This window comes from Ictalurus punctatus, chromosome 1 (assembly GCF_001660625.3).
Source record: "Ictalurus punctatus breed USDA103 chromosome 1, Coco_2.0, whole genome shotgun sequence".
Taxonomy (NCBI): domain Eukaryota; kingdom Metazoa; phylum Chordata; class Actinopteri; order Siluriformes; family Ictaluridae; genus Ictalurus; species Ictalurus punctatus.
Genome location: NC_030416.2, coordinates 2,224,949 through 2,246,553, shown reverse-complemented (window position 1 = coordinate 2,246,553; position 21,605 = coordinate 2,224,949). Strand labels below are relative to the sequence as shown.

The following is a 21,605-nucleotide window of genomic DNA, read 5'->3' as shown; positions in this document are numbered from 1 at the left end:
ACCTGTGTGTGTTTATACACACGCTCAGCTGACGTCAGGGCCTCACCACCCCATTTGGGAAGCCAGTCGTTGCCGTTGCAAGTCACGTGTTCTGCCTGGATTCCCATTTGCAGGCGAGTAGGACGCGCGCACACCCACCACATTACTACGAGTCAACTTCGACCGAGTTTTGTTACTCTGTCAGGAGGAGAGGAAGAAAAAAACACCACACACACACACAGTACTTGCACTTTGTAATTTTCCATGTCCCTGAGATGGTTGAGCTGTACACCTTTTGTACTCTTACTGAACTCTTTATCTTTTCACCTGGATAGAGTCATACTGGACATTTAGAAATGATATCAATTTTTTATTTATTTTAAGCTTTATAGAACTACCCCCACGTGCACATTTCTAGGTGTTTGGCCTGGTCATTTGGGAGGTTACCTTTTTAGTATGTCTGAGTCACCTGGAGACGAAGGGTCGAGTACCTGTTGAGTACTAGTGAGTTTTGTAGTAAAGCCTCACGTCAAGGTACACTATACGCACCTCACCAGGTAACGTAGTCACACGCACACGACGGGTACCAAAGGTGTACGTTTTAAAGGGATGACGCTGTGCACGCTGAGGAAATAATTAGCAGCTGAAGTGTACCTTTGGTACCTTTTACGATATCGGGCGTAGCGTTCGAAAGCACTGACGTGCGAAGTGAATAACGAGGGGGGTCGAGGTGAACTGCGTCGTCGTCCACAAAGTCGAGGTGCTGGACGCAGGGGGAAAAAATAACGGGCGAGCGACACCCAGGAATGACCTCGAAGTACGTAAACATACATCATAATACGTGTTTTTTAGGACTTAAAGGTGTACACGACACACACGTTCCTAGATAAAAGCCCACCTTACAGTACGGGTACAAAAGTTATACTTTTGAGCGTACCACTGTAGTAGCAACAAGGAAATGTACTGCTTAGTACCCTATGAAGAAGAAGAAAGAACAAAAAGGGTACTCGGGTGTACTTTTCCTTTTCGAAGACATGCTACCCTAAGCAATATCCCCATTTTGTACCTTTTAGTATTTGTCTTTTCTAGAAAATGTGCAGTCATGTTTTGAATTACGGTCCGTTTATATACCTTCAACCATTTTTAAAGAAACAAAAGGCGTACCCCTTGAAGGTACTACCACGTCAGCGGCTAGGAAAGGTACAGTTTAGTATTGTAGAGGGAAAGGGAACAGTTTATTGGCTAGAAATTCAAATTCAAATCCAAAAGGACAGGATTAGTCGCATAAATGGACCGTAATTCGTTTTTAGGAAAAAGAGTTTATCAGTAGAATAAACAGAACCTTGTGTTCTGGGGTTTTTTTTGCAATCAACTTGGCTAGAAATTCAAGGAGAAAATGAGTAATTAGTTACTTTTCTGGTTCGTTGTGTCCACATACAGGGAACAAGTGGATCCTGGGATTCCTACTCTTAACTTTTCTTTTTATATGGCTTTCATTATGAACGCCCCCTGGTGGACACAACTGGACTTTCAGCCAACTTTCCAACTTGTTTTGAATCATTTGGGGATTGGGGTTGGTGTTTTGTTTTTGTTTTTACAACACTGGAAAGCAAAAGCAATTGCTCTTTTGTACACCATAGCACAAAACCCGTTCATATGGACTTTTTTATTATTATTTATTTATTTTTAAAAAATTCCAAAGATCCTCTTTGGCCAGCTGCTCCTATTTTATTTGGGTATCTCAGTGTAGGCCCAAACTAGTCCAAAAGGACCATGATTTTAAAAATGTTTGAAAACCCAACATCATCGACCTTGGGATTTATTATAGAATTCTTTATCTCCACCTCCTCGGTAGTGCAGAAACAAAACAAAACTTTGCCCATAGAAAACAAAACACAAAAACTGTTCCGTCAGTGGAAACTTCAGCGGGAAATAAATCTCTAATAAGTACACAATAATAATTTGTGTACATTTAGACATTGTTCATGAAATAAGTCTGGAATTTCTTTTACAGTTTAAGGGATCCTTAACCCTAAAAGTTCCCCCTGAGGTATGGAAGGACTGGTACAACTGGTACACCCGGTCCAATCTCCATTTGCATGCGTTTTATAAGGAATAAAATGCTTGCGGGGCATGCTGATGTAGGCAAATAATCAACGACGGGGGGGGGTAGTGCGATGAAGCAGGGGCACTGTTCCCACCCAGAAGTGGATTATTTTCCAACAGCGTCTGTTCGATTTCTCGAACAGCACCGAAATTTGCCAGCGATGACAATTTTTAAAACTCTGAACATTGGAGACTCCTAAATAAACTGAGACCAAGCATCCGGCCCCAGTGTAAGCTGTTACAATAGAAACGCTACCATATAGGAACTATCAGAGACCCGTTGAAGGAGCTGTGTGAACATGTGCCGCCCAAAGACGTGACAGTCGTGCAGTCCGAATACAACAGAATATCTTTATTTATTCATTCCTTCATTTATTTATTTATTTTACTTGCACCATGCAAAGTGTAACAGACCAGTTCAAAATGGTGGGCAGGCTATTATTTCAAGTGTGTACAAGTGGTGTGGGATATATAGTTATATAAACGACACTTATAAACAACTGCCGTGCTGGAACCGTGACCCTTTAAAAAAAATTAAATACATTAAAAAAAAAAAAAAAAGCCTGTTTAAATGAAAACACCGTACTCGTTTAGTACACGAACAAACGTATGACTTCAGACGTGTGCTTAGGAGTAAGCGCTTAATTAATGAACACGGTAATCGACGCAGTGTTTTAACTCGGACCGTACGGAAGAATTTTATCGCATTCGAATACTTCTGAACGCGGGTCAGCTTCTCGTCGCTTTTAATTCGCTTCAAAAGAGTTGCCCTACTTAACTCCGCAGGAAATGAAGCGTACCAGTGTGAAACGATCATTTGTTGAAAAAAATAAAACAAAGAATTCCTAATAATCCAGTATAATTCTTCGAGGGTTAACCTAATTTACCTAAGCTAAGGCAGTGTATTCGTTTGGAATTTTACTGTGTGTGTGTGTGTGTGTGTGTGTGTATGTATATATATATATATATATATATATATATATATATATATATATATATATATATATATATATATACACATGATTTTATACCTTCAGAAGTTTTGCTTCGAATTCAAATCAAAAGAAAAGAACAACCACACGATCCCAATCTCAAATCGATGCGACGTAAAGACAGCGAAGCTAGCGGGCGAGTCAGCGCGAGGTGTGACGTACGCTATAAAAGATAGCAGCTTTGTTAAACCTGATTTTCCCGCCACTTTCTGAAAACGGTACAGTACGCGAAATGTCGGTAAAATAACGTCCGTGTGTCTTCGTTTTTATGGCACTGATGGTGTTATGACATATCTGCTCTGCATAATCTCTGAGTCAGTTCACAGTATATATATATATATATATATTTTTTTTTTTTTCTCTAAAACACAATTCTGTATATTTCGAAAAACAAAAGACATGTATATTTACAGAAGGTGGTGTTAATGCTCAGTAGATTCGTTTGCGTCGTCGAGCGCTCGGCCCGTCAGTACTGCGCGATTCCTCTGCCTGTAAGAGAGACGGTTTTAAAGTCATTCTTGCGTTTAAAAAAAAAACAATTCCTGTTTTATTCCTTAGCTGTGTTTTGTGTGCACCGTGTAGACTTTCTCCAGCAGGGGTTTTCTCGTCCATCCGGAGTTCTCTCTCCAGACGCCGTTCCAACTCCTTCTCGTAGCCTCCCTCTCCTTCTAGGTCCTCATCTAACATCCTGTTGGTCCCAAAACACAACCCCCGCCAACAAGAAAAGGTATGTGTTACATGCCAAGAACAAAAAAAAACAACAAATTGGCATCATTTTCCTGTTCAAGATGCACGGACGTTTAAGGAGTTTGTGATGGGGAACAAACAGGAGATGATCTTATGTTGTCGGGCGGTACAAATTTTTTTGAAAAAGACTAACGCTAAATATTTCTGGTGTTTTTTTGTTTTTTTTGGTACTGTTTGCTTTTTATGCAATTTGGGTAATTTTCCCTCCCAAAAAAATTCACACAAGATCAAGACGTTACAAATGTCTTGCTGATCCTGACACCTACTGGTGAGAGTGTGTTATTACATTCTTAAAGCCAGGCATTACACTCAGGGTTTAGTGAGGTGCACATTACAGAAATGTGGACTCGTTTCATATTTAATAAGCCACAGTGTGGTATTTTGGTTTATTCTCTTTTGGTCTCTGTTTGTGCAAGCTAATTCGGCTAGCAACATTCTGAGCAGTTTGCGTTTTACAAATTGCCCTTGTGAACACTCGCATTTTGTGTATCTTCTAAGCTACATAACTGGATCCCCGATTTACCAACTATGCAAGCGCAAAACAAAATGCCAATGGGGTGGAGCCGGACCTGATCCAGATCCTTCTACCTGGGTGGAGTCGGGCCGAGTTGAGCCAAAAGTCCTTGAAATGGAGGTGCACGTTTACTGTGTGGGCTAGGGGTTAGGACTTAGTCTGATAGGAGGAGTTGGTTCAGATCTAGCTCCACCCCCTGGACTTTTGCTTCTGCAGCGAGGACCGTCTCGAACATCGTGACCGTGTGAGTGCCTTAACAGAGCTACCGAGTTACCGTGACTCGAGTCCGTCGGCTTCTCCGTCAACGTTACTGTCGCGCTCGCTTCCTGCTTCTAGAAATGAAATGACAAGAGAGAGTCTTAGAAATGCTTGAACCGTGTTGTTTTCAGATGAAAAGAGATGCACTACAGCACTGTGAAGAGCTGCTGTTACAGAAACGTATCCCGGCCAATCAGACTTCAGCAGTTCTGTGGTACGAGAGGTATCGTAATAAACACTTCGGGACATGCTGCTATTGGAAAACACTCCATTGTTGATTTATTTTCCTACAACAGCATGCCGCAGAGGGTTTCTCTGCTTACGTAATGGACGGTTTACCCGAGTGAAGCTCTTTAACCAGCGAGGACATGGTGCTGGTGATGGAGTCCGCAGCCACGAGCAGGTCGTTTCTTAAGTTACGTCTTGAACCTACAACGAAGGAAGATCAACGCACGCTTTATCTAAAGGAAATCACCAGGTTATCGTGACCATGACGGTTATTATTATTATTATTATTATTATTATTAGTGATAATTGGATTCGTTTTCAGTCTAGATGACGGTTCACATACTCTGAGAAAAAGCCTGTATGACGTCTCCTCCAAGCCCCATGAGCGAGTCCTGAGGCGTCTGACTGGGTGTCGTGTTGCCGGAAGTTGCCGGTACAGGCATGGGGATGGAGCTGCTGGCTGTGTGGCTCGGGGAGGAGCGAGAGGAGGAGCCTGGACCCTGATTCTGACACAAAGTAACGTAACTGTGTGTCAAACATGGGACACGATGCAAGAAAAAATACATTATTACGGTGGTGGATCAATTCTCAACACAGCAGTAGCATGCTGGAGCGTGTTATTACTCGCCGGTCACTTTATTAATTACATGGTTAACCTTATTCATGCAGTTAACCAAGAGTCAAAACTGTCGTCTGGTCTTTTTCCGGTCTTCACCCGTCCAGTTTGGGTGATCCTGTGCCCACTGTACACACAGATTACTGTTCTTGGCTGATATTCCCCTTAAGGTTCAGTGTATTGTGCAGTCTCAGATACTTTTCTGCTCACCATGGTTGTAAAGAGTGCTTATTTGAGTCCCTTCCTGTCAGCTCAAACCAGTCTGGTCATTCTCCTCGGACCTGAAGCTCTTGCTCTCTATCTGCATGATTTTATGCATTGCATTGCTGCAACATGATTGGCTGATTGGGAAATTGCATGAATGAGCAGCTGTACAGGTGTTCCTAATTGCGTCAGTGGGTGTGTAATGATCATTACAATTAGATATCATTCTATTATATGTGTGTGTGTGTGTGGTGGTTTGGGAAAACTCCTCAGATGCCACTGTGGAAAAATTGGCTTGCACGAAGTTTGTACATGGCGTAGACCTCCATTCTCCACACGGGCCTAATAATTATGATGCATTAGTGTGAATAGTAAGGAACCGTCACTCTCCACTAAAAAGCAACAACACCATGCATTCAAACCCAGACGTGTTACTCATCCCTGAAACGTTTCTACACACAGCCCACATAGGTGTTATAAACGTATAAACTACCTGCTTCCGTTCTTCCTCCTGTACACAAAATGATTAGGCGTTTACTGTGACAGTGCATCAGAAGACACCAAATTCTTCAAACAAAAATGTCTCCTTTTATTTAGCGTAGATAACGTACAGTGTGTGTATAATTAATATTAGTATCATCTTCATAACCAGATCCAGACTAACATTCTACAATCTGGTTGCACCTTTCCTATTAGTTTCATAGGCGTTACTGAAGAATATGCTTTAGAACAAATTCCTGGCTAGGAGCTGAATTGGTTAGTCATGAAACACATCGTGTCTTGTCTACAGAAGTTGGTTTCATCACCGTTTCTCATTACATTTAATCAAATAATCTCCTACCTTTAACAGTAACATGAGCTGTTCCAGCTGCACCATCAGTTCTCTACGGCTCTCTTGAAGAGCCGACATCCTGTCCTCCAGTTCTTCCTTCCTCTGCCTAAAGGAATTGATGGAACGATGGAGACATTACTTATACTCTGACTAATCACTGACAAGTCTAAATCTACAGAAAGGTGACGAATTCTGGTCAGCATCTCTCCCGAGTTCCCCATTGGTTTCAAACTCAATCCAAGGGAAGTTCTGGACAACTATCCTTCTCTCCTGAAGGATATCGCAAAACCCGACTCAGTCATGCAGGTCTACTCAAAAGGTTTGACGTGGACAGAAAGACCTCCAAGACCCTAACCAGTCTGGCTTCAAAGTGGTGCACGCTACAGAAATGGCCTTCGTGGCTGTTACTGACAATCTTCATGGCTCCTCGACCTTTTAGCGGCTTTTGATACAGACTCTCCTGTCCATCCTCATTAGTCTTGGAATTCATGGCACAGCACAGGAGTGGTTTGCTTGTTACCTGGAATGACAGTCACGTCAGGTGACATAAACGGGATCCACATCCACATCTGTTCTATGCAGACTCTCCACTGGTGTCCCATAAGGCTCAGCACTTAGTCCTCTTCTTTTATCTCTCTATACCCACTCTCGGCGACTTCGTATCCTCACATCGGCTTTCATATCGCTCCTATGCTGACGACACTCACCTCATCTCTTCTCCTTTCCACATTTTAGATACTCATATTTCTGCTCGGATCTCAGAAATGTCGTCATTGATGGCAGCTGAAGCGAAATCCCTGACTAAGCTAAAGACCGAGCTGTTGAACATTCCTGGAGATGCATCCCCCATGTCAAGATCTTGTGGACAATTCTCAATGCACACCCTCTGTCACTGCAAGGAAGTCCACCTCATATCGGTAACCTGAATTGGTCATGTAGGTTTCTCCTTTACAACATCAGGAGGATCCGGCCATTTCTATCCACGGAGGGTAGAAAGGACCACGGAAACTTGCTCCTGGCAAGTTAATCCCCGAGCACCATCCGACTCCTGCAACTGATCCAGAATGCAGCTGCAAGACTTGATTTCAATCTCCCGAAGTTCTCCAACACCACCCCATTGCTACGTTCCCTCCACTCTCTACAAAGAGTGATGAGTGATGCGGCGGCACTTTAGTCCTTTAGTCCGTCCAGCTTTTTTCCATTCCAGCGTCAAGCTCATACAGATGAGGAGGTAAAAGAGACGGACAGACTAAAGGACTAAACCGTCGCCGCATCACTCTCTTTAGGTAAAGATGCAGCAAGGGTTAAATCCCACTGCACCGCTTGAAGCGGGTAGTCGAACGGCATTGTGGGTAATGTAGGAAAGCGTTAACCGAACTGAATATAGAGCAATCGTGGATGTCGTTGGAGATCAAATCTTAATTATAAAGATTAATATACAAGTTGTTACAAGTCCAGGCTGTGACTATAATATTTTGTTTGTGTGTGTGAGAGAGTTCTTATACCTAAGAAGGCGAAGCTCAGCGAGCAGTGTAGGGTTTTGCTGGCTTTTGTCAGCTAGAGGTTCAGATGCTTCATCATGCTGCTGTCTTAACCGCTGAATCTCCTGCAAGATTTCCCTGTGAACAGCAGTGCAATTCGTGACCTGCTTCACCAATACACACTGTGTAAACGTGGATTGCTATTGACGAGCTAGACCAATATGTTATTACTTGTTCTTGCTTTCCAGTTCAGCGATGAGTTGCCTCTGTTGTTTGTTCGTGTCCAGAGAGAGAGACAGGTCAGTCGGCACTCTGGCTTGCTGCAGCATAGGCAACGATAATGTATGGTCAGTTGTCTCAATATTTGCTGCTAAAATAAAAAATAAAAAACCTGTGATCTTACCACTGATGTTCTGTCGGCAGCCAACCGGGAAGCATAGCGGGCAATGAGGTAGTGCTCATCATCCTGGTTATTAGTCCTGCTTTCCAGCAAACTATCAACATAAGAAGGAAGTTTCGAATCACATGCAGGGTTAGCGCGTTAGCCGTAAGCTGGTTAGGAGGTAGACAAACACAGCGCATGGGTATTATTTATTTATTTATGTTCTTGGTTAAAATAATAAAAGTGTGCAATCGTTGGAAGGAGTCTCCAGTGTCAGCGCTCTGTAACAGTCAGAGGTGAAGCGGTAACGTTTTGCGACCTCTGCAGGAAAGAGGAGTTTACGCCTTGCAGTTTCTCAGTAAAAAAAAAAGAAAAAGAGGCTGGCAAGGGAATGACTGTCTACAGCTTCCATAACATTAAAACATTCCAGTTAAGGTAAAGAAATACAAATAGACAGCAATATATATATATATAAAGGAATTAGGAGTTAGCTAATATCATTAGGACAAATTATATGTAGCCTCCAAAAACAAAACAAGCACTGGCTGTTAGCAAGCTCCAAATCTCAGCAATGGGCAAAATGGTCACCATGGCATTAGACTAAGACGGTGCGAGAAACCGTCGCTGCAGTCCCAGCCACATGCTAATCGCACTAACCCGGTGCGGTTCTTTTGGAGGAGGTTCACATATAACCCGATGAGAACATGTTCGTCTGCGAGTCTGTCCGCAATATCAAGGCTGTACTGAACCCTGAAAACAGCGTTTTTACAAAACACACGTTAGTCATATGGTATGTTCTAATAAACAGGGAGGAAGGAATGGCACTAAATGTTCCGACTGGTCTTATATGCGTTATTGAGTTGTGTTATACAAGGGCATGAATCCTTTCCTTTCTAGCTCTTGGAGGGGAAATTGGAAAAGTCACCTAAGCTTTTGGGACGTAAAGAAAACACGCTCGCTTACCCTTTCCCTTTCAGTAGGTCTGGGGTATCCCTAGTCAGGAGTATCCTCTGTTTAACGTCCTCGTTCCCGGCTCTGCGAAAGTGAAAGTGTGCTATCAGAAAGAGGCGATCCATCACACGCTCACTCGGTATGTTATGGCGGGCTGAGAGAAGCTTTCTGCTGACATTTTGGGTTTGAATATACCGTATATAGTCTGCAGTGGTGCTGATATAGCTAACAAGAAAATCCTAGGGGTTATTATAGTACAGAAACCCCCAGTGTATGACAGTGGATGAGGTGGCTAATTTCGTTTCCCAGATTTGTGACAAGAAGTGGGGCAGAAAAAAACAAACAAACAGTGTGGTAAAAGCCCCATGTGAGCGCTATTTAATAATTAACATCGACTCCCCAGCAAGTTCCCAAAGCTCCGCCTTCTTGTTTTATGTCAGATCACACGCTTGCGAATTGACATTTCACATTTCACCTAGATAAAATCGGCGCAAAATGAAAGTAGAAGCAAAAGCGCGTATTCGCCGTCCAGCGTCCTTTCCCCTTCGGTGAATTGGTTTTCCCGCAATTAATTCTTTCACATTTCTGCTCTAGCTGAAAAAGCAGAAAAGTGTCGTTTTTAGCGTGGGTGTCTCCCGTATCGGAAAAAAAATATTTTAAAGGCTACGTCTAAACCTTAAATATCGGCACCTCTCTTTGTCGCAATGAGCATCTTAAACGTTCTATCATTTCACAGATAAGGTCGTAATCCAGCTCCTTGCCTCCCACTACACTGCACTTTAGTGTTTTTAGCGCTCCGCAGACCCTAATATAAATGAAGACGGGCTCGTTATTTGGCCGATACGTTTACAAAAAAAAAAATGACGTCTTAGCGAGTGGAATTACCTTGAATATAGTCGGATTTATCTGGTATTTCCTATTACAAGATTACAGTAAACCAACTAAAAGATCATTCGACCTAGCCGTTTCTAGCCATTTTTACTGATTTGAAGTAGTGTTGTTCTAGTGGCTGATGGTTTTGTTAGAAATTTCTAAAAAGAAACAAACTGGTCCACCAGTAGAATAAGAATATTTAAACCTGTTTAGAAATAGGATTGACAGTGTTATGTTTGATCAATCTTATATTTATGTTATAACAGGAACTACTACCACGATGACATATTTTTTGCACTGTAGCAGTACAGTGGTATGTGTTCAATGCTGCACTCACACTCTGAAGGGCTTGTTGGTCGAAGGCATGGTGTGGGACAGCGTGTACTCGTTCCCACTGTTCGCTGGCCTCGGAGGCCTGGAGCAGAGACACAATTTAGATTTAAATAAATAAATAAATAAATGTTAGAGGACACAATGATGATACAGATCCAGGGTGAGTGATGTGTTCAGCTTCTACATTATGTATATTTTTACACCATCTAAGGGTTTGGCAGTGTAAATGATTAGGGTGATTAATATGCAAACGACATGGTCGACTTACCAAGTGTCACTATTTGTGGTAGCAAGAAAAGAAAAGAAAAAAGACAAAAATTATGTTAAGTGCAGTGCTTTCCCCAAGACACATCAGTTTATATAAAGCTGTCGTGGCAAAAAAAAAAATAATAATTCACCAAATTAACAGCATGTTTTGATGGGTTTTATTCCTCTTTTACCACAGTCATTTGTCAACCCTAAGAAGTGTTTTTTGGGGTCTTAAAAATTTTTTTAACGGATGACCCGTCATACCGTTTATATTTCCATTTAATGTTCAAGTTACCACTTGCGTTTAGCAACTACAAGCAGTCATTCCTTCGAGGAGTCGACCAGCCTCTCTCTTTTTTCCTTTTCCTCTTAAAATCATCCTTTGTTTTGCAGATCCTGTTCTAGAAAATGACCCAAAACCTTGTGACCAATCCGAATCCAGATTTCACCAGCGCTGTGGTATACACGGCTATACGTCTCATCAGTGACGTGGTGAACAGGTGTAGGTTATGACATTTGCAGCCAGTTTTTAGGAACGAATTCGAGATCGACTTACACCACGTGAGCAAGGTTGAGAGGTTTCTCAGGAACGTCGGAGAACACGGGATGGAGTTGCTCCCGGTTAGAGGCACAGCTCAGAGACTTACTAAGAGCGTTCGATAACTTCTTAGCAGGAGATTTCTGGAGGGAAGAAAAGCTTCATCTGTTATACGTTTTCTTCAAAGATTTTCATTTATTCTTTTCACCAAAAACGTTCAGTTCAAATCTGTGCTTTTGGGAAGGAAGCGGTTGAACCTGGCGTGTCTTACCCATGACGTGTATTCCTTCATCTGGTGCTGGTTGCTATGGGAGCCGGAGGCAAGGCCCTTCCAGAAGCACTCCTGACAGAGCTGGTAATTATGGCATTGTTGGCACCGATAGCGAAATCCCATCATGCTTTGGCTATGGCAGTAGGAGCACTCAACGGGGTGGAAGACTACGGGTGAAGATAAACAAATCGAGCCACACCTTTTAGCACACCATAAGCCCTCATGTTTACTAGTATTCTGTGCAATCTTGATTACGCTGCAGTGGAATAGTAACCGTAGCTTTCAAGCAAAATTTGCATATATATTGTAAATCAATATATACAAAAGTTCTTTATAACCTTCTAATAACCACTGTGTGTGTGTGTGTGTGTGTGTGTGTGTGTGTGTACAGGACAGAGAACAAATACAACGTGACGAAATATAAAATGCTTCAAATATCTGTTTGTGTCCAGAAGATGAACGTGCAAGGTTACAAGTGTGACCCTGTAAAGTGGCCATAAGTTTTGACCTGAGAAGATGATTAAAAACCTCACCGTTCTCCACGTTAGCCAGCCGATGCATAAGCGGCAACCATACAAGACACTGTGGCGGAGGATCGGACATGAAGGTGTCCAGGAACACATTCAGAGAAACCTGCTTCTGTAATAAAAACAACCAGGTAAATGGACGTCAACAACAAGTACAAAAAAAAAAAAAACGGTATTATTTCTATTTTGTAGTTTCATTTTTGTTGTCTGCTTCCAACCAGAAACCTGGAAGATCGGCGCAACTGTACCGACACTACACCTACTCGTGATTCCTAGTTGGAAATCCAAAACAAAAATCCATCCATCCATCTTCTATACCGCTTTATCCTTTTCAGGGTCACGGGGAACCTGGAGTCTATCCCAGGGAGCATCGGGCACGAGGCGGGGTACACCCTGGACAGGGTGCCAATCCATCGCAGGGCACAATCACATACACACTCACACACCCATTCATACACTACGGACACTTTAGACACGCCAATCAGCCTACCATGCACGTCTTTGGACTGGGGGAGGAAACCGGAGTACCTGGAGGAAACCCCCGCAGCACGGGGAGAACATGCAAACTCCGCACACCCCGGGACTCGAACCCTGGACCCTGGAGGTGTGAGGCGAACGTGCGCCCAAAACAAAAATGAAACTGTAAAATATAATGAACAGTAACGTTTTTACGTACTTGTTGTGCAAAGCAAGTCCGTGCGGTCTGCTCGGCATAGCTAAAAGACGGTCCTTCAAAAACAGTAACGGGAAGCTTGAGCACCTCCTTCAAGAACTGGTCAAACTGGGAATAAACCATCACACCTGTGGGATCTGCTATCTGAGAAAAAATGTCTGAGCAACAACGACAGAAAAGAAAGAATGTAAATATTCAAGCATTGGGGGGTTTTTTTCTTTTTTTTTTCCCAATAAGAATCCTCAAGACCACTGAACTAGGTTTTGATAATATATTTGATTGCAACATATTTAGGTTTGTGAAAAAAATAAGTCATTGGTGACTAGATACTAGACACGGTCAAGGTCTTGTTTATTAACCGAAGCTTAGTTTCTGTGACCTTGTTAAACCATGATAAAAGTTTCATCAATCAACCTTACTCGACTCAGCCCAGAGGTAAAATTCAAGGTGAAGCTTACATCTTAATTTGTCCAGAATCTTCCCTCCACATAACGTAGCAAGCGCCATCTTCACGACAAATACCGAGATCTTGCCTAGACCTTCCCTACAAGAAAAGGGGGGGTGGGGGTGGGGGGGAAACCTCGTTAAAACTTACTAGATGCATTCAATACTATAAAAGCATGCCTCTGAAACGAAGAGCCCCCTCATCGCTCTTAACCATGCAACATTTTGGTGAGTCATTGGCGTAACGCTGAGGAGATGTGGACTCGAAATCCCAAGAGCAAGCTAGAGTTACCATTAAGGAGGATGGGTGGAGAACTTCACTACTTTTTCGCAATCCTTTGCGATGCAAACGACCGATGCTAATTGGTTCAGGAAGAGATGTTCAAGTGAAACATAACACACGTGACCACACGCTGTTGTTCGTGAAACGGCTAAAAAAAAAAATTCTACTGCGATTCAAGTCCGTAAGAAGTCGTCCTGACGTTCAAAACATTCAAATGAACTTGTTGTCATTTGTCCCTCCATGTAACATGTACGCTGATTGACAATGTTTGCTTAGTCTGTCATTGCGTTTTGTATTTCAAACGGTAACATGGATGCCAAAACCCGACCCTTACTTCTGTGTTTCTCCTTGGGGAAAAAAGGGACCCTGGTCCATTTATCCCCAACAACCCTGCTTGGGACCGACTGTGCTAGGATGTCCATTTACACAAAAGAGATCTGGGGTCTTACGGGTCATATGCCGCCAGCAAGAAGTTGAGCAGAAGTAACACGGATTGCTCCACACTGATCTGGTGTGTAGTGGGCATACGCTTGTTCAGCTGCAAGAAGATCGTGGACAGTATTGCTTCGAGTCGAGCCACTGAGAACTCCGTGTTGAGGTCCATGGTGTTAAGGCCGTTCTCCCGGAAGGCTTCGATGACATTCCAGATGTCCACTAGGTGCACTGCAAGCACAGAAGGTGGACAGTGTAAGGACCAAAATGGCTCTTAAGATCAGCACAAACATGGATTTTTACGTGATATCCGTTGGTCACTTGAGACCATTGAGTGTCATGTTTAATTCTAGCAAGTCGGTATTTTAGTCACAGGAGCGAGCGAGAACAGGAACTAACTTAGTTTGTTTTTGTGTGTGTGTTTATGCTCCCCGTGGACGCTCCACAACTTTTAAACGTAACGTATAAAAAGTGCTGTACTCACAATTGCACCTCTTCTGAATGAATCGGAGCTTGCACGCAGTTCTGTAAGTGGAAAGTCTGATGGAATCCAACTGTAGAGCTCCTGAAACGAGAAGGGACCTTTTAAGCATTTAGAGCATTTATGGAAGGAGTCTCCAGTGTCAGGTGAGACGTTGTTGTGTTTGATGTTTGTCTTTGATGACATCTTCAGGACGGAGGCGTTGACGCTTTGAGCACCATCTTTGCTAAAGATTTATCCCGACGTTATTGTATTATTGCAACGTGTTGCCGTGACGAACTTATAACCGTGTGTGAAACATCGTTGCGTTAATTGTCGACAACAACAACAAAAACGTTGTGACACTTACGCATCTCAGCAAACAGTTGTCTTCTGTCTGCCATGGTGCTGCTGCTACGTTGAGCTTCCTCGATCATTCTGCCCGACAGAACAAACGACAAAAGAACTCGATCAGTCTCGCGTTTTATGTTTAAAGTCCGATTAGCTACGCGGAATCGTGTTACAGTAACACAGCGGCCATGGGTTTAATCGGCTGTGTTCTTTGGTATACCTCTGTGGTAATGTGGTTAAAGCATGCACGCTCTTATACGACTCAGAAAGTACAGTCTGTCGCCACAGAGCAGGACAAAGAAGAGCGAGCACAATGGTGAAGAGCCATGGCTGACTGCACAAAGCTAACCCTGTCACCCTGATCATGTGATACATCGCTACAGCAACAGGGAATCCAATCATCCATGTCCCAAAAGGAAGGTGAAACCAGAGAGCGTACCACGGCGGTGGGAGAACAGTCAGGGACGTGGCGTGTTCGAAGAATCAACGTTCTAAGAGTTAAGCTCGCAATACGTCGCAGTACAATATAATAATAATAATAATAATAATAATAATAATAATAATAATAATAATAATAATAATCTCTCTATGTCCTACATCACATGTTACACATGCTATAATTTCCCGAGTTGTGCTCGTGGAATAACTGTCAGAGCCGGACATTAAAAACACAAAGTGATATGATGTGCTGGATCAAATGCTATTCTATCAGCTGCTGAATAATAAGTGCGGAAGCCATTTTGTTCAATTAAACCAGTGATTAATGTGATAACTACAACTCCGTCATACATCATCGTATTATTAAAAACATTTTTAGTTCTTGTATTCAAATTATCTCGTTTTTGTTTTGTTTTGGACAGCGGGGGGGGGGGCTGTTTTACAGTCCGTATTATCTATCCCTGATTTTTAATGTTCTCACGGTTTAGAGGCAACCCCAGGCTGTTGTAAAAACCCTGTCTCAGACGCTTACGCAGTCAAGAAAAATCTGCCGAAATCTGGTGTGTACTACACACAGGCGATTATTTATTTATTTATTTATTTATTTATTTATTTATTTATTTATTTTTAAATGATCCGAATGAGGAACCCCAAAAATAAATAAATAAATAAATAAAACGGATGTGAGTGCATAACCCCATAAACTTTTCCACTTTGAACTGTGACGTAACTTTTGGACTCTGAATATGGCGTATGGATATGGAATGTTGTTGATAAGACTCCAGGGATTCGCGTAAGACAGTCTTCATGATTCTAGCGGCTGTTCTTACGTATTTTGATTTTGTTACAGTTGGTGGAAATCACCACCTGTATTAACAAAGGTGTTAGATGTCATATGTTATATGGGGTCCAAGCACCAAAGTCAACTCGGACCTAATATGTTCTATCGGTGGAAAGTTCAGGAAGAGAAAGGTCTCCAAAAAAAAAAAGTAAATTACATTTTAAATAATGCCTATGAAGTAAATCCATATTTGGGGTTGGGTCTGTGGAATTTATTTGACAGATAAAGGGGTCCCTGGCTCCACAAAGTTGAAGAACCACCGCTTTAAGGTATCCAATGTGGAACCATCTGCGACCGCAGAAGGTGAGTCACAAGTAGAGCATCAGGATGAATCAGGTATCTTGCACTTGAACTTTAGCCAGGAAGCTAAACATAGCATGGACGTAAAGGTTGTAGCTGTGTGCCAAAGCCTGAAATAACACGACCATGAAACAACTGCAGGAGAAACGAAGCCAGTTAGCGTTCCTCCAAAACAAACTGGCATTCTGAGATCTTTAAAATAATAATAATAATAATAATTTCTTTTTTTTAATGCAATACGAATATTTTTGTAGCCAATGTTAGAAAAGGTTTGGGAAGAATTGTACTCGTGTATTTAAAATTGAAACGTTTATTATTTTGAATAGAAAGAGGTCAGGGGGTCAAGAGTTTGTTTGGGTTTTTTTCAGCATCGAGGTCGGATTTAAGATTTATCCGATTCTTTTCCATCTTGCTGCCACGGTTATCGTTTATCGTCGTTCGTGCTTTCTTTGTCAGTTATGTCATCGTCGTAGGTGTGATTACGCAGCTAGAGTCACCACTGACGCTGGAGACTCCTTCCATAAACGTTCAATAAACAAACGTGCAATTTTGTTTTTAAACATCCGTCTGTGGCGAGCGTCCGCCGTACAAGTCGTCGTGTCGCGTAAGTTTGCAACTACAGAAGCCATCGCGTTAAAATAAACCTGCTGTCCGAGCTGCCGTTACAGAAAGGTAATCGGCACCTTTAATGTAAAGCAGTCGGATCGGATTAACGACGTTTTCGTTCCGCCGTTACGGAGAGGTTACGGAACACGGTTCAAATCTGACAATCGGGTCCACTCTTCCAAGCCTGTTCTTTTCATCGGTGTGTAATGCATGATTAGGTTTAGAGAATGTCCTGCCCTTGATCCAGGAAAGCTCTGACACCAGCCAACAGATGATACGAACTGCATGTCGAACAAAACAAAACAAAAAACAACTCAAAACAACGGATAAAATGTCACTCGTCACTGACAATCTTAAAGCAGGACAGAATGTTTACTAAATATTCAAGTGTAACAAAACGTTCCAAGCACAGCTTGTGTGAAGACATACCCGCCGGAGAGCACCATGGTCCCTCTCTCTCTCTCTCTCTCTCTCTCGCTCGTATTTACAAAGTTGTGTCGCCTGTAATGTTGTTCCTGCCGTAGACGTCCCTCTTGCTTTCTCAACAGGCCCGAGCACCACAACAAAAGCAGTGCAGTGAAGCGAGAGCAGCAGGCTGAAATTAGAAACTGTCAGGCTCCAGCCTGCGCTGCCTCTATCTTTAACTTCAAATGAGCGAGCCTTACATTCCTGCTCCGCTCAGACGGCTGCCTTAGCTCCAGTTGCACTTGCTGGGGCTCCTTCTGGCGCCTTTTTGCCTCATACAGGCACTGCGTGTGAGCGTAATTAAAAACAAGACGGAGAAGACGGAGCAGTGGCTGAGGACGAACCTTTCGCCGATATGTTCCGAAGTCGTGGTAGCGGCCCGGATCACGAGAACCTCCAAGAGGTAGTTCCAGCTGCAAGGCGAGTCACGGGTTCATCTTGCTCATTCTAATACCTAATCACAGGGTCTCGTATTGGGGACGCTCCACATACTAACCTGTTTAACGTGGATAGAAGGAGTCTCCAGTGTCAGAGTCACGTGACATAGAGGACACTTGGTATAGATGGATGTCACGTCATTAACTGTCACAAGACGTAGACCACACTCGGCATAGATTGATATCATGTCATTAAATGTCACATGACATAGTGTAGACCACACTCGGCATAGATTGATGTCACATGACGTAGACCACACTCGGCATAGATTGATATCATGTCATTAAATGTCACATGACAGTGTGTAGATCACACTCGGCATAGATTGATATCATGTCATTAAATGTCACATGACATAGTGTAGATCACACTCGGCATAGATTGATATGTCATTAAATGTCACATGACAGTGTGTAGATCACACTCGGCATAGATTGATATGTCATTAAATGTCACATGACAGTGTGTAGACCACACTCGGCATAGATTGATATCATGTCATTAAATGTCACATGACATAGTGTAGATCACACTCGGCATAGATTGATGTCACATGACGCAGACCACACTCGGCATAGATTGATGTCACATGACGCAGACCACACTCGGTATAGATTGATGTCACATGACGCAGACCACACTCGGCATATTGATGTCAAATCACAGTGTAGATCACACTCGGCATAGATTGCTGTCCAGACATAAGCTGACATCACATCAAATATCATAACGTGACAGAGTGGCAAGATTGATGTCATGTCATCGAATGTCACTCTTTGGCATACTGGCGTCGCGAACATCAGAACACAACATAGAGCACACTTTGTTTGATGTCATGACATCATCAAACTGTCATCACATGACAGAGCACCATTAGCATAGTTTGACGTCATGACCGCAAACGTCATGACCTGACATAGAGAACCCTCGGCATGTTATATTACTGGACCTCATCTGTTATGACAGGTGACATATAGTATGCTTTATGGTCCGTCATGTCACACAGGTTACTTCTTACCTAGTTGCGTATTTGTCGTCTAGTTGTTTTTTTTTTATTATTATTATTATTATTATTATTATTATTATAATTTCCTTCTGCTTACCTACCCGCACTCGTGTTCTTTAGTTTTTACACCTTTACATTAAATGTACACAGAATCCTTCACATCCTAATGCTGTTTTACTGTATACTTTTCACTCACGATAAAGGAATAACATTCGTCTCTCTACACAGCTCCTGGGTTTATTTATCGTGGCTGCTATGGAAATGTGCTGCTGTGTTCCCATAATAATAAAAAAAAAGTATTAAATAAAAAAGCTGCCAGATTCTTGTAAAGTCCCACTAAATAACAGCGCCATAACTCACCCTGCCTTCATCACTCAGTATTATTATGACATGGCACATTCATTTTCATGCAGAACATCCCCGTGTCAGGCCAGAAGAACTTAAATCGGACGTCCCGGGCACTCCTGACATGTTTCCAGCTGTTTTCGACAACAGCAGGTCTTCTGTGCGAGCGCTCGCTGAATAGGAATTTGAGAAATGACTCTTTATTTAAGGCCAAAGTCTTTCGTTTTCCTCTTTGTTTAAGTGTATGAGACCTGCTGCGGATTAAGCCGCTTTTATGTGCGAATTTCAGCATTCTTTTAGGATTATTACTCGTCACAAACATGTGAGGCGGACCTAAAAGTAATGTTGGCCGTATTCCCTAACAGACTGGCTGATTAACGCGTGTTCTCCATGTCAGACTTCACGACCTCAGTAGATCCTCTAACCATAGAGCTGTGATTAAAGAAAAGAGCCATCCTTCGGGGCGAGGTTAACGTAATACGGATGTCTGTTTCTGTCTATTCGCAGGTTTTGTTTCTGTTTCGTCATCACTACATTTAAAACAGCATCGGATCACCAGTTCTGGTTCTGTTCTAGTAGTTAGAGGGTGGGGGTAAAAATTCCAGGACTGCCGGAGATCAGTGTTGGCAGGGGTTACTTCATGGGTGCCAAAAAATGTGGGAACAGCCACTTTTACTTTGTGTTGCATGGAGCTGTGCGTTTAAAACGGTTCCAATCTCAACCACAATTACTGTACGTGACCAGGCCTTACGCTTTTTTTTTTTTCATTCCATGTTGCAAAATATCACACTTCATTCAGAGACGCTAACATTTGATGCCATTTATTGTATCGACCAACCAGCCCACAGCCCCGCCCACTCGTTTTCAAAAATTTGCGACCTTTCCCCTTCAGTGAATTGACTTTTTTTGCGTTTGTGAGAAAGCAGAAAAGCGTAGTTTTGGGCACCCCCTGTCCCCCCCACCCCACCCGCCTTGTCATAGCAACGGGTCAAAAAATTTTTAAAATCTGCAGCGAAACCATAAATATTGGCACCCCTGTAATGCGTCTTCTCTGATCTATACCCGGATTGAATTTTTCACCTGAAAACGCCAACTTAAGTCACAGTTCGATCTGTCGCGTTAGAAAACAGAGCTGTCTCTAATCAAATCTTCTGTATTTAGCTTGCAAATATATACGGAGTGTGTAATTAAATGTTCCCAACAACAACAAAAAATACCCGATTACCTGAGTTTATAAAACTGTTCCATTTTTATTTTACTTTATAAAAATGCATTGTTGTTTTTTTTGTATATAAGGTTGCCTATTGCGCAGATGGTCCTGGAAAAACCCCCATGTCCTATACATTTGAGTCTTTTCCCTTCTCTAAAACAGCCCTCTCAATTAACAGCCCTCCTTTTGAGTTAAAAGTGGGTGTGTTAGAGCAAGATTAACACTAAAGTATGCAGAACAGGGGGTTCTCCAGGAGCAGGGTTGGGAACCTATAAGGAGAGTCTTGTGCCATTTACTCTTATGAATCATATAAACAGTTAGCGTTTTAATCGAAGTCTTAATTGCATGGAATCCAAATAATTGCAAATTGTAAAATCGTGCATACAGTGTGCATGCAAAATAATAATAATAATACTAAGAGGAAGAATATGCATAGTGACAACAGACGCTCATTACGTTTCCAAAGCAATGTTGCGCTCTTTTCTTTTTCTCTAAGACCGCACTGTTTATTTTCAGCAGTCCTCGGAAATGCTTTTGCATTTTTCTAAACAATAACAACAACAACAACAACAACAACAAATTCACGACTTCATTCAGATATTTTTGTTTAGTGCATCCCATAGCGCGAGCCTGAATCGCACTTGCTACTCACCAGCGCGAGACATCAGCGCGAGGCAAAATTTACAGCTAATAAACTAAAATAATCGCCGAGGTTCTCAACGCCGAGCTATAAAACATGGCCATGGTTTGAACCTGTAACCGCTGTCTTTCTCTCTAGCCGGTCTCTTTCCCGTCTATAGCGCCGTCTCTGTCGATTACGTCATGCGAAATCTCTCTACGAGTCACTTTACAAAGATTCGATTCTTTTACCGAGTCGGGTCATTTGTGTCGACTCGTTTGATTCATGCAGGTTAAAGACTGAACGGCTTTTTTTTTTTAATTGGTGGGTTGGTTTGTTGTTGTTTTTTGCACAACTGTAACAGCTGATTAGTTTGATTTGTTTGTTTATTTATTCGTTCGTTCTAGCTATCTAAAGTGTGTGTGTGTATATATATATATATATATATATATTTCATCTATTCATTTATTAATATACTAATAAATAAATTATAAAATCTATCAACAGTGGATATAAAAAGTCTACACACCCCTGTTTAAATAGCAGGTTTTTGGGAGGTAAAAACAAATGTACCTTTATTATGAAATTGTTATGGGGGGGTTAGGGTTGCATA

At 42.2% G+C, this 21,605-nt stretch overlaps 2 protein-coding genes across 16 annotated transcripts in view; one reads left to right on the top strand and one right to left on the bottom strand.

The window, feature by feature from the left end:
* Positions 1 to 39: 39 nt before the first annotated feature.
* On the bottom strand, positions 40 to 21,179 carry dtna (dystrobrevin, alpha). Of its 8 annotated transcripts, none has more exons than XR_006983647.2 (24): positions 17,339 to 17,538; positions 14,744 to 14,811; positions 14,398 to 14,478; positions 13,931 to 14,144; positions 13,213 to 13,298; positions 12,758 to 12,912; positions 12,088 to 12,193; positions 11,555 to 11,721; positions 11,302 to 11,426; positions 10,765 to 10,773; positions 10,501 to 10,578; positions 9,303 to 9,374; positions 8,997 to 9,089; positions 8,361 to 8,451; positions 8,189 to 8,277; positions 7,982 to 8,095; positions 6,486 to 6,582; positions 6,138 to 6,155; positions 5,168 to 5,330; positions 4,936 to 5,025; positions 4,613 to 4,670; positions 3,653 to 3,765; positions 3,489 to 3,566; positions 40 to 177 (listed from the first exon to the last, which is right to left on the bottom strand). XR_006983647.2 is itself a non-coding variant. In XM_053673967.1 (24 exons), the coding sequence occupies exons 3-24, from the start codon at positions 14,808 to 14,810 to the stop codon at positions 3,544 to 3,546; spliced, it is 2,109 nt and encodes a 702-aa protein (XP_053529942.1). In that variant the 5' UTR covers position 14,811; positions 16,987 to 17,190; positions 17,339 to 17,538; the 3' UTR covers positions 2,417 to 3,543. The 8 variants fall into 8 exon arrangements, 6 of the variants coding, with proteins under 6 accessions (XP_053529942.1, XP_017320712.1, XP_017320702.1 ...); XM_053673967.1 differs by lacking the exon at positions 40 to 177 and adding an exon at positions 16,987 to 17,190 and having other exon boundaries at positions 2,417 to 3,566; XM_017465223.3 differs by lacking the exons at positions 40 to 177; positions 17,339 to 17,538 and adding an exon at positions 21,026 to 21,179 and having other exon boundaries at positions 2,417 to 3,566.
* The window catches only part of LOC108263891 (coiled-coil domain-containing protein 178), a 39,052-nt gene continuing 33,683 nt past the window's right edge, over positions 16,237 to 21,605 (top strand). For 5 of the 8 annotated variants that reach the window (XR_008393057.1, XM_017465102.3, XM_017465092.3 and 2 more), the window contains exon 1: positions 17,582 to 17,794. Coding sequence is in view for 4 of the 8 variants with exons in the window: in XM_017465102.3 (XP_017320591.1) it covers positions 17,730 to 17,794 (65 nt within the window). In the remaining 4 variants the exon portion in view is untranslated. Of the gene's footprint in view, positions 16,307 to 17,581; positions 17,795 to 21,605 lie in introns of those variants that run through there. The other 3 variants (XM_053673688.1, XM_053673645.1, XM_047159890.2) reach the window with 3 other exon arrangements.